General features: G+C 40.5%; 1 protein-coding gene across 2 annotated transcripts in view; it reads left to right on the top strand.

Annotated features, from left to right (window-relative positions):
* Window positions 1-11,776: 11,776 nt before the first annotated feature.
* The window catches only part of dph6 (diphthamine biosynthesis 6), a gene marked incomplete at its 3' end in the record, with an annotated part of 51,322 nt that continues 50,155 nt past the window's right edge, over window positions 11,777-12,943 (top strand). For both annotated transcript variants that reach the window (XM_083910649.1, XM_083910650.1), the window contains exons 1-2: window positions 11,777-11,895; window positions 12,192-12,283. In XM_083910649.1, coding sequence (XP_083766775.1) covers window positions 11,873-11,895; window positions 12,192-12,283 — 115 coding nt within the window. In that variant the 5' untranslated portion in view covers window positions 11,777-11,872. The remainder of the gene's footprint in view (window positions 11,896-12,191; window positions 12,284-12,943) is intronic.

The raw sequence follows: 12,943 nt of genomic DNA, 5'->3' as shown, positions 1-12,943 counted from the left end.
CAATTGCTGCAAATTAGCCCAGATCCAGATTATCAGCACTAAAAAAACCTGTCCGAGTTTAAAGCGTCATTAATTCTCCAGCCGTTTTGTTTTGCAACAAGATTGCCAAGCACTCAGTGAGGGTTGGTTTGTTATTGTGGTCACAGACATTGTAATCAGGCCTCAATAATCACACTTCCAGAAGCGGAATGCGCCTGGGGCCCGCGCCAACAGGCTCTAATATGGGGCGCCGTGGGCCACTAGCCTGCAGACACACAGCGCTGGCAGATGGACGCTGCCATTAAACACGGACAATCAGAGAACAGAATCACTGAGCAGTACGTGGTGCACGGAGAGGAAGATGGGCTTATTGTAGATTTCGAGTCATTAAATTATATTGGTCTTATCCTCTACTGTGGTTGACGGCACATGGTATATAAGACCGAGCACATGCAAAAGGGAAAATACATTTCAAGTTTTAATAAGTGATTTGAAAGGATAATACAGTGGTCCAGCCAGCCTTAACTTCAAAATCCAACAAATCATAGCCAAATGTTGGCAGTTTGGCAGTTAAGACTTGCAGCATAGCAAATAATCAAAGTGGGGTTTTCATAAAAGGGTTTTTTATTATACATATATACATACACAGTATATAGGGACAACAAACTTAAATGTTGATTTGATCTCTCGCATAAAGCGCACTTATATTACTTTCAACGGTAAAAGAGAGCTGATTAAAGACAGCCGTCATGCTGTTGTCTGTTAAAAAGCCAACATGATGTGAAATTCAGTTTATTCAACAAGCTGGCCTCAATATCGTCGTCTAATTTCCACTGTAAAGCTGACTGAATGCCACACAAATGCAGTTGAGTTTCACTGGTCATCGCGGTGTAAAAGAAAATCACATTACTTAGTCATTGAGCAGTATCTGCATTGGAAACTAATAAGTTGTTAAATTGAACATATGATTCTCACTTCCTCAGTTTCCTTTAGCTCTTTGTCTGTCTGTCTATTTTCATGTCTTGTGTCTTTCCTCTGTGTTACAGTAATCCTCTGCTCTGGAGTATTAGGGCACATAAAAGTCTTTCCTGTTCTACTTCCTGACTGAAGATGTATTGGTGACACAGTTGTTGAGGGATAACAATCTGGGTAAAGTCATCTATTTGTGTTACTGTGATTCCAAAAAAGCAACAGTGCACACACAGAGAGAGTGTTTGTTAGTCACATCACACGCCATGGACCCATGGAAAGATGTAATGAGGCCGCCTGTAACACCTGAAAGAACCTGACATTGTATGTACAACCTCTACTGCATCAGACCATCAGCACTTTCTAATCAGACTTTCAATTTCAAAAAAAGCAACTCTGTAAACTGTAAATCTTTCTCCAGGAGCGCTCCGGGCTTCTGTGTTTCCCTTTCTCTAATTGTCCTGTGTCTCTGAGTCGTAAATCTCTCAGGGAAGAGCCATTAGCAAAAATGGCTGGCATAGACTCAGGGACACTGCAGCTCTATTCACACTGAGAGGATGTCCAGATACTGACTCAGAACACAAGTGTCTGCAGTTGCGGGCCATTCTCCGGGGTCAGATGACAGCATGTCTGGCTTGGCAGGCCCACTTTTCATGTCAGCAACTAACCAGCCTTTGTTTGGGATTTCTGTGGTTAGAATGGTTTCCTTTCCAACTCTATGAAGAACCAAATCTTTACATAGTAAAATGTCATTGACCCTCGATGTCATTGTGTTTGCTAACTGCATAATAGTTTATGATGTGATCTATTTCATGAGCAAAGTGGATAAAACCCATGATTGACTCATATTTGACTAAATCAAACCTGCAGTAAAACCAATTCTCCACTGACTGAGTGGGCCTTTATTTACAATTCAATGCACCGTAAGGCTGTGAGTTGTGTATTTCATCTGTTTTATCCAGGTTGACAGTCAGCACTGCGTGGGAAACAACATCTCACAATCAAATATCCTGTTTTTTAAGTGTTTCGGGGAATAAAAGACTTAGTTATAGTTCAATGGTAAAAATGATTTCCTTTTACAAGCACGGCGGTTTACTGATGAGCATTGAGAGCGACGTGGCAGGAACTTGCATCATGTAGTGCTAAATTAGAATTAAACTGACGTAGTGGGATTATCTTCTCGTCATTATGTGTCATTTACTTTGAGGAAGTGTCTTTCTCAACTTTTCCCCCGTGCTTTTAAATAGACATATAAATACTTACCTATCATCTCTGAAGTGGACAGTAATATCTTTGATAGTCACTGTAGGAAAAGAAAGTGTCTTGACTTTGAGATTGTGGAGCAAAGTGTGGGGAATTCATTGCTAATCTATATAAGCATACCTTATTATTAATATAAATCATCGAAGAGCCAAGTAGCTGAGGTATAAATGACCTTAACCATTTCATTAAATCTAATTAAATTGAATTTACTTCACAACCCCATAATTTCTGACTCCCTTTTTTTTCATCAGTGCAGATAGATATGAGCCACGCTGGAGCTCCTCTGTGTTAAATACATACTGAGTACAGTATTACAAAGTTAATGGAACAGATAATTGACAGTGAACCATAGGAGGTTTATAATAGACGCTTAATTGACTCCTATCAATTTGTTACACTGAACATCATTGTCAGACATCCCATTCATCAACAGAGCAAGGAATATTCAAGCAATGACCATGTTTCCTTTTATTATGATCAGCGGACATGGGATACACAAGGACAATGAAGTGCTGGAAGAACTAGAAAAGATACAATGTTATACATATATATATGTGGATTATTTTATTGTCATTATTTTTATTTTTTTTACAGTACACCTTGTAGAGGACAGCATAAAAATAAATAATAAAGTATGCATGCATAAAAAAGATTGTTGAAGATCTATTGGAGATTATTATTTACTTTTATTTTTTTAACATTCATGCAGCTCTGACTTGGACTGGCGACAGTTCATTTGGCGTTCATTATCTGTTCTGTTACTTCAAAGACATCCTTAGGACAGTATGACATACTTAGGACAGCGCTTCCCACCGGAGCACGATTTTGTCCGTCAACACTGAGGAAGTGAGAGTTTATTTCTTCTGACGCCACTCGGCAGATTACGGCAGCCCTGACTCTTCAGTGTGAATGGTGAAAGTGTCAGGTCAGCTACTGTCCCAGGCCCTCTGTGTCGCTCCTGACTCTGTGGAAGACCTCCACTGTTTACATGTATCTGTTTCGCCTTTTTCCTCCTAAACAATTAGTGCGTAAGAAGAGGAGGAAACCCGTCCTATGAGAGCTCAACATTCCAGCCGGTGTTGCCAGCTGGTAGGACATCATGTGCATGGACATTGACGGGGGAAATGCTGATAAACATAGCATGGATTCACTTATCATTGTTCAAATTCAACGAATAGCAGGGAGGAATCTTCCTTTTTTTAAATCCTCCAAAATGAAGTTGGAACAATTAAATAGCAAATCATTAACTGTTACTAATTTTATGCACTGGAGACTCGTCGACTCATAATTTGAATGCATGTAAATAGTGTGCATTGGGAAACACAGGGTTGGCTGTGCGCCATGCATCACTCAGAGGACTTAAACAGTTTGAGAGCAGACTGATAGATGAACCTTGCCGGAGATATGTGGCTGGATGGAGAAGGGAAGGTTGAGAATATTAATCATAGCAATTATTGAAAGTGTTTTTCGCTGACATCATCTTGCAGGACCCATATATCAGCCGGGAGCAGCGTACTTATGACTTAGTGATACAGGCTGAGTGGAGGACATTGAGCTGTAAAAATTAGCAAGTTACACCGAGTGAAAAATGAAGCCATCAGAGAGCCACGAGCAGTCAGCGTTTGTTATTCCAAGGAATTAATTTCAGGAAGTACACTTTGTTGATGTTATTGCATGTTGTCATTGTCTTTACTGTGAAATGCATTCTGAGAAAAAAAAAAAAAAACAGATTTACATCCATTGTGTTGGTCCACTTGGACATAGTTGGTCTACATATATACAAACAACAATTGAATATTTCATATCCACGGGAAACAAAAGACGCATAAAGTAATCTAAAATTGTTAGGTGTGTGTGTGTGTGTGTGTGGGGGGGGGGGGGGGGGGGGGTGTGTGGGTGTGTGTTTGGAGACATTGGTGTCCTCTTTGTTCTACGGCAGGAAGAAGCAGACACTTGAATCCGTGCTCAGAGACTTCCTTCACTGGAAGTGAGAAGCATTTCACAGAATTAACACTCAAATGTATGTAAGGATATTCATCGAAATAACATATGTTCCTGTCCACATGTAAAATATGAAAACTTTATTAACTTAAATTATTATTCCTAAAATGGATTTTTTTTTTTGAATAATTCTGTTGTATAATTCTGTAACTTTGGGAGAAAAAGCATAAATGCACATCACGTCTTTGTTCAGCTGCTTGACTGCAATGAAAGAATCCCATACTTCTTTTATGTGACACTTATTTATACACTGTGCCGCTCTTTCGTCATGCTCTGTGTAAGCCTGTGCAGCGCTGCTTCCCCTCCCTAAATTTAAGATGTTGTAAACACACCGTAGCCTCTCTCCTCTTTTGGGTCTCTTGTGTCTCTGCTGCTCCTCGCAGCTGCATCGACTCCTCTGGGCAGCCACCCAATTGGCTGGGAGACTGCTGCCCTGACCCTGAACCCTGAATATAAGGGGTGAGCCAAGGGCCAGGACAGAGGCTGAGGGTGGGTGCGGTGGCGGAGGTCAGGATAGGGAAGGCGAGCGATGCGGGCTGGGGGGTTACAGACAGCTATTAAACACAACAGAGGAAGGCCTATCAGGATGTGCCTTTTACAGCTGGCTGGTACTTGAAGGTATCAGACCCTATACTCCCACAGATGAGAGGCATGCTATAGCAGATGAATCCTGTGCGGCTGGAAAGGATGGGGTCAAGGCTTTTTATTAGGTCAGGACAAGGTTAGTGCAAGGTCAGGGACACAATAATCCATCCTGTTCAGTCCTAAGACATTGGAAGCGAGTTAACTCACGCTGTAGATACCACCATGGCTAAATTCACCGACCAGCACTTTGGTTTCGTCCAGATCAAACAAACGAGATGAAGCTCAGTGCTTCTGGATGAAAGTTTTAATGAGCAAATCAGGATCTGAAATTCAAACCACAAACAAACATGTGAGTTGTGAAAAGGAATAAGTTCTTCGCGTCTTGAACTGTTCATAAAAGAGTTGCTCTTTGGCAGCTGACTTTAAAAGCTACAGCTGTCATTCAGTGGACCATGTGGGAAAGTCGTCAAAACCGTGCTCACAGTTGCTTGGCAACATCGTATAATGCTATGTCAACTGTTGATTTCCAAGCCACAGTGCAACTGGCGCTCAGTGGGTCACCGCAAGTATGCATTAAAAAATGTTCAGTTCGAAAGTAAGCTTTGTTGTCAAAAGTTTTTGAGGCTAACACATGTCCACAAACATCCATGTATCACCATCATCATCACCATCACCTCCAGATGACCCTGTCCCACCAACATCTCCCCTTTCTTAACCCCTCAACCCTTTCTAACGCCGTCGCGTTCCTTGTTTCATTTTCATTACAGCCCTCCTGTGGGGACTTGAACTTGTCGCCCCGCCTGAACTGAGGCGACAGCTCACTAAATCACAGCCTTTTAGTGGAGCTGCCCCCTTTTTTTTATACACTTTAATCACCAGACTCCAGTAACCAGGAATATTGGGCCCAGTGTATGGAATTCTCCTCATAAAAGAAAAGGCAGAGGCCACTGATGTGCTTCTCATGGCAGAATCGCTGCGAGTATTCATCTTGTTCTTGCTGAGACAGTGTTGGGGGGGGGATTGATGGAGGCGGGCGCTCCTTCTTACGGGTGACAATCAATCGCTCAGGATCAACAGGTTTCAGGCCGTAAACCTGAGGTCATCTCCTATCCAGCTGACAGTTTCTCATCTGGTGATGCCGGTGTTAATGCTGGTGGGAGGCCTTGGATTTTGTTTGTTATTTATGGTTAGTCACAGGTTTAGAAATCGTTCTGAATGATCGGAGGCTATTTTTCACACTGGGATCTGTCACCGCGTTTGAAATGGTTAACCCCCCGTGTTCACACCGAGGCTGTGAGGAATGGAAAGCCCAGGGTTATAGAGGAGAGAAGTTGAGTTTGGACAAACCTTTATTTTTGAGAAACATGTACAAATTACCAGTCTTGCTTGTCATACATCAGTCCAATCATTTTTCTCACTGTCCTCCTCCTCTCCCTCTATTTCATCTCCAACCAGAACCAATCTTCATCCTCCCTGAGGAAACCCACTTTGTGCAACAGCAAGCGTATTTAGGAGCTGGTGTTGACATTGGACGGCACGCTAGACAAATATCCCCAACTCAAAACCACGAGACAAATGACAGACCTGGCCTCGCTGTGTTCTGGCAGTAAGTTTGCCGGTCTGGCTTCACACAGGTGATGTCTTATATGGCAAGGAAAAACTGAGGAGGGTCGGTGGATGGATGAAAGGAGACATGGGGGCAGAGGGTGAAGCAAAAGATGGATAGAAACTGGAAGGAGAGAAGAAATAAATGTGATTCATGGTGAAAAGGAAGGAAACAAAACCAGAAGCACTGCAATCATGCTTTAGAATGGTATTATCACATAACTGAAACAGAGTTAAACAGTGTACAGTATTTACACTTTGTCTGTGGCACAGATTAAATGATTATATTTCAGCTTCTCGTGTTAGGAGGAGGGGGGGAAAAAGACTACATGTGGAGGAAACCAGTAACTCCCACAGACAACCAGGTGGTGGCGTTGATTATGGGTGGGACATTACATCACTTCAAGGTGGAAACAAACACACATACCCACACACAGACATCAGTCAGCCCGCAGACAGGGCCCTGTGACAAGCAATCCACACACACTCAACACATAACCACACACATACAGGCAGACAGCACCAACGCACCACACACACACACACACACACTCTTCAGAGATATGGGGCCCGTTTTGACAACTGCCAAGTTGACTTGGCATCAGGTCGGGATCGGCGTGATCCAAGAAAAGCAGAGCAGACCCACGAGAGAGCTGGGGCTTTTGTGTTTGTGGAGTGTCACACTTCATCACGAGGGAAACCCGTAACAGGCCCAGGAAGACCTTTGAAGCTTTGGGAGGGGTGTGTGGGAATCGCCTCTGTGGCTACCTCTGATGTCAACTCCAATATTCTGATTGCAGGCTATTTCCTGGATTAGTATTGTGTTTGTCGACTGAGAGGGAAACCGTCTCAGGATTGTATATCAGAAAGCAGATGAGCAAGGTTCAACATCCCACCAGGCAATTTACAGATTAAAAACAGTCAGCTAAGTTACTGTATTCATTTACTCGTCATTAAGCCAAGGACTTATCCTAATCTCCAGTCCATTGATAATAATTCAGATATGAAAGAAGAATATCATTGTTTCAGATCATCTTTATTATATTGGGCTTGTGTTGCATAGCAACCATAGGCTAAATGTCCAGTGGTTTGGATTACTACGAGCTCCATGTCTCTGTAAACCATTAGACTAAAGATCCTGTGTGTGGAACAATGTTTGGCAGCTGAGTTAGGTGATATCAGTGCGTGCAGTTTGCTTTGGCTACTTCAGAATTAGCGGCATGGTGGTGCACTTTAATCGGCCACATCCTTATTGGCTGCAGCTTCACAAGCTCCTCTACCACCAAAGCCATAATTTGATTCTACGGACGCTAGAAACAGGGCAGAACAATTTCAAATCACGGAAGAAATATTCAGGAAATTACATTTGTACTCAGGGATGATAAGTTGGTTTGAATGTTGGAACGCTCTTTTCCTGTAGTGCTGGAAAGGTCACCGAGTGATTTTTGAGACATATATTCATCCCGAAACCCATATTCATGCAGAAACCTTATTTTAGACGGACGAACAATGATTAAATGTGGAGGATTTTACCTTCAGCTCAAAGTTTAGTGTGCTACACCATGCATGATTCACGAATGGATGCAGTTACAATTAACTTTTTTTTAAATAAAGCAAACTGTTGCTGGAGAAATGATTCATACTTAAGTGCACTTGAGCCATGCAGTTTTCAACATTCATCATTTCAGAGTTTTGGCAATAATGCGTATATGAATGGCACACTATCTGTCTGGTGGTGGGTTTGTCAGTGCGCTGATCACCACTTTCGGTGCAGTAATATCTCAGCAAATGCGGGCTCTGCCATTAAACTTTGTGCAGACATTCACAGCCTCCAGAGATTGAATCTTATTGACGTTGGCAAACCCTGTGACTTTTCCTGCAGAGCCACCGGCAGGATGACATTTTAGTTTTTTAGGGAAATGTCTTGACATCTATTGGAGGGATTGCCTCTCAGGATGAATTATATAACTTTGGTGATCCTCTGACTTTTACATCTCCAAAATAATTTGGCCAATACTACAATGCAGGCCATTCAGGTGTATGATTTATTGGTTTGGTTTAGTTCATATTGTGAGGTGTTTTTCTTTTCTACATTTAACATTACACATGTCATCATACGTTGAAGATTTCAAAATATTGTAGTGCTTGATGAAATGGATGTCAAAACGGGTTGCACTGAATCAGCTACACTCTAACATGAATTTATAAAGGGTTTGAGCAGAAATAGAGCAAATAATAGGTATCAGCAGTGGCATATGAGGCAAAACATTTTCCATCCATTTTCAGACTTTAAATTGTTTACTGGGGGGGTTTTAGAGGGAGAAAAAAAACGAAACTGCTGCTTGCAGACTGGGAACTGTTGTTAAGGACGGTGCCATGATCAAACACAATTTGGATCAAACCACGACTTTATTTCACATTCTCTCACATTTCCAATCAAGGACCGATTAGCCTCAGACATTAATGAGCCTACTAATCCATTTGGGCCCCTCGTGATAGCAGTTAATTGTCTGTAAAAATGTGTACAGATCCCCGTTTGGGTTGTTTACTAACTGATTTGGATGTGGTTAAACCCTAAAGAGGCATCATTATGCTGATAGTTCTTTGGAAAATGAGCTCCTGATGGAGGCAACACCAGAGGAGTAGAGTTAAGAATACACAAGGCTGCTGTAAAACCCCTGCTCACTTGAGTGCAAATTTATCACTATCTTAAGATAACATTTGGCTGTCATCTGCCCTCATTACACTTCATCTATAATTAGAGTTTTCTATTTTGCTTACAGCACTATGGTGGAAAAAGTTACTTTTTTTCCTCAACGTAACCTATAACTTTAGCCATTTGAGTCGACTTTGATTCCCACCGTTAAGTTCCAGCGGGGAAAAAAAGTGTGGAAGCAGGATCAGAACTACACAATGTTCAAAGAAAATGATTTACTTTGGCATTATTTCCTCTGTTTTATGTTTGCGGTTTGGTTGAAACCTAAATCGAAATTACAGTCAAATTCAAATTCAATTTGTGTTTTGCATGAAGTTGGGAAAATAATTTATTCTGGCTTTAGTCACAGGACAAAGTTCCCTTTAACGTCGCTTAAAATGTTTAGTTAAATAGGAATTTGTGGTTACGGTGACAACGTTTGCTGCCCACAGTCCCTCTGGCTTTAATGTCATCAGAGGTTTGTCACAGTCGCAGAATTAAGTCTTATGATTCTGAAGATATATATGACATTTGTAGATACTAGTGTAGTGGATTATACAGCACTTTAAATGCACGGTATTGGACAAACTAAATAAATAAAATGTAGACGTTGACATTATTTCATTATATATACCTTTATACATTTAAATACTTCAAATATTAAGTGTGCCTGCCTGTAACTACATACGGAATTCAGTTTTTTATTGTTTTAGAAAGATGTAAATGTAATGCACTGTGTTGTAGTGCGGCATATTGTATGTACTTGCTTTGTCATGTTGCTGAAGGAAGCAGAAGTGTGTGTATGTATATGTGTGCGTGTGTGTGTGTGTGTCTGTGTATTCTGGCCACTCAGTGTGCAACCTTGGCTGGCCTGTTCTGACACTCAATTTATCGTCCTGTGATTTGAGGCCTTAGTTTCTCATTACAGCCAAACTTTTTGTGTCCTTGTGTGACAAAAATTAGTTTGTGTGTGTGCGTGTAAATCACCTGTCATATGCACATGCTCCTTTAAGAAAAGGCCAAGGGTGTCATTTGATTCCTGCTTCCTTGCTTTCATATTTATGCGTCTCATATTCATGTCCGTTGGCTGTGTCTCCGTTGGGCTATCCATCAACACTTTTTATTCCCATCGCACCAACAATATGGGCATAAAATGCTTTTCTTTTTTACGTCAGCAAAATGCTGCCACAAATAAAACCGGAACAACACACTTCTTTATTTGTCAGGGTAATAAACTACATAAATTAAAAGTGATAAGTGACTAAAATTGGCGTTAGTCATTTCCTGTGGGCTGGGGTTTTATGGAAATTACCAGAGGCAGTGAAGCTGTATTATAAAGTATTACCAACAAATTGGAAAACATAGGTGATATATAAATGAGTTTAAAAACTGAAGGACAACCAGACCCAGGAGTGTGCGTGCCCTGCTCTCTGCTCCAAGGCAAGGCCGTTTCTCAAACCAACATGTCAAAGAAAGAGTTAGGAAAACAACTCATCCTGTCAAATTAAATCTCCAACATGTTTTGAAATATTTATTTTACTAATTAACTTGTAGATTTTGTTGCACTGATGATGATTTTATTGTGTTGTGTTACATCTGCAGAGAAAGTGAGTGTAAATATGAATTGTGGAGTTATATCTCAATGAAGATATTCTGATTAAAGCCACTAATAACACAATAATGTGTTATTGCTAAATATAACAGAAGAAGTAAATATTGTTCATGAAGAAATGAGGAATCGCTCAAAGAGGGAAGGGAAGAAAGCACATGTCCTTAATTAAAAACATTACAGTACATCTTTAATTTCCTCCGCTTTATATGAATCAATAAAATAAATCATATATAATTACCCAGGCGCACTAAATCAAAACATTATTCTCACGTTAGAAAGTAATCTATGCTCTCTGCACTGTCTGCACCACAAATGATGCTCATCTGCAGACTGCATATTTTGTCATACATTTGGGAAAAATATGACAAAACAAAAACAAAAGGCAGCCTAGTTGAAAGCAATGGGATGAAGAGACGTCTGTCTCAATTTTGTACACTCAAACAAAATCAGTTGCCTTTGGCCTGCTTAGGGGTAGAGGGTGAGTGAAGCACACGAAAGCAGTGCAATTATTCTGCTCTGGCACAACAACAGAGAGCAAAAAGTGCATCAAAGGCTTTCCTTTGAGCAAAAGAGAGAAGCGCAACCTATGTGTGCGTGGACTTTTGGTACTCTCTGGAGACGCATGAGGCAAAGGATGCATGTCAGTGTCAATATTAGAAAGTGTAAAGCACTGTGATTACGTGACACAAAACCATCTCACTAAACTGTAAATTAAACATTTTCGAAAGTTAATTTCCTCAACATGTGTGTGTAGTGTATGAAATTATTTAAAATAATAATAATAAAAAGCTTCTGTTAAAATTGGAGTGGGAACATCTGTGTTTGTCCTACTATTTCATATCAACAAATATCTGCTGTGAAAAAAGGTTTATTATTGTTATTATAAACATACAAAATATGTTAAGTGTTTTATGAGTTTAACTCATTGACAGCTCATATAAAATATAATATATACAAACAAAGCTAGTGGTCTAAATATGTCGAATATGTTGGATTTTCCGTCAGGCATTGTGAAGGGCATCTCTGTAGATAGAAGGGGTCCTACCAACCCGGAAGTGTAGCTCTCACATGTTTTTGTGTACATTTGCCGGCTCCTGAAGTCTGTTGACACATTTCTCTGTGTTTTTTGGATACAATAGACTGTAACACCGAAAAATAATAACATGAAAGTGGTCGCTTTGATAAGGTAGACGAGCTTCTTTCATTTTCTTGTCTCCGAGATCTGTCACTGGTGTTTATTAGCGTTTATTAGCAGTGCTTGAATCCCAGATGTGTTGCTGAAAACTAAACACCAGCTAACTTTCACTATTCACTATTTTCTTATCTTTAGTCGCTGATACAGCCAAACAGATCGGTCCAAAAGCTGAATATTAATGCTGCCGCACCACAATTCTGCATCGCTTACTGCACACATGGCTCTGCATCCTAATTTTTCTAAACACAGCTTCACCTCTGTGCCTGTTTCTCATGCTGTTGTTCCAGTGGGGGCAAAGACAGCTGCTACAACATGATGCAGTGTGTTGCTGCTGGGCACCGGATCGTAGCTTTGGCTAACCTGCGTCCTGCTCGCTCAGGTGAGGAGGATGGGACACTGGGGTTTAGAAGTGATCTACAGGGGGCCGAATGGGCTATTTGGGCCAGCCAGCTGCACTTCTGCAGACCAAGAAACTCAGAGCTGTGTATCATCAAAACACGGCAGTGATGTATGGCCTGTAAGTAGTGTGATAGATGCAAGAATACAAGGCTTCAGCTGGACCTCATAAAATATATTTATTTTATTTATTTAACCAGTAAAAAAAAACCCACATTGAGATTAAAACAAATCTTTTTGTGTGTGTCCTGGCTAAGGCACAGTTACGGACAAAGTACAACAAGGTTACAAACAAACAGTCAGCCATACACTCTATAAAAACCTAAAATATTCAAATAATGTTCAATCTTTGTTTATACTGTAAATATCAAACCCATACTGTAAATATTCTGGAAACTGTCTGTAATGTACATTCAAATGCTTTATAGTCTTATTGTTAACATCTTTCTACTTGGAATGCATGTTTATTATTTATTATCTTTATCTTCACTGTATTTGCTGCTGTGATAATGTTAATTTCCCCACTGCGGGACTAATAAAGGACCATCTTATCTTAAGCAATTTTCAGGATCAAAATTGTAATTTTAATGTAATGTTTTAATTATAATTATAGAAAAAAAAAACACACAATCATAAATCAGAG

This window comes from Microchirus variegatus, assembly GCF_963457635.1.
Source record: "Microchirus variegatus genome assembly, chromosome: 2".
Taxonomy (NCBI): Eukaryota; Metazoa; Chordata; class Actinopteri; order Pleuronectiformes; family Soleidae; genus Microchirus; species Microchirus variegatus.
Note: the sequence above shows the minus strand (reverse complement) of the source record. Positions and strands in the feature narration are given on the sequence as shown.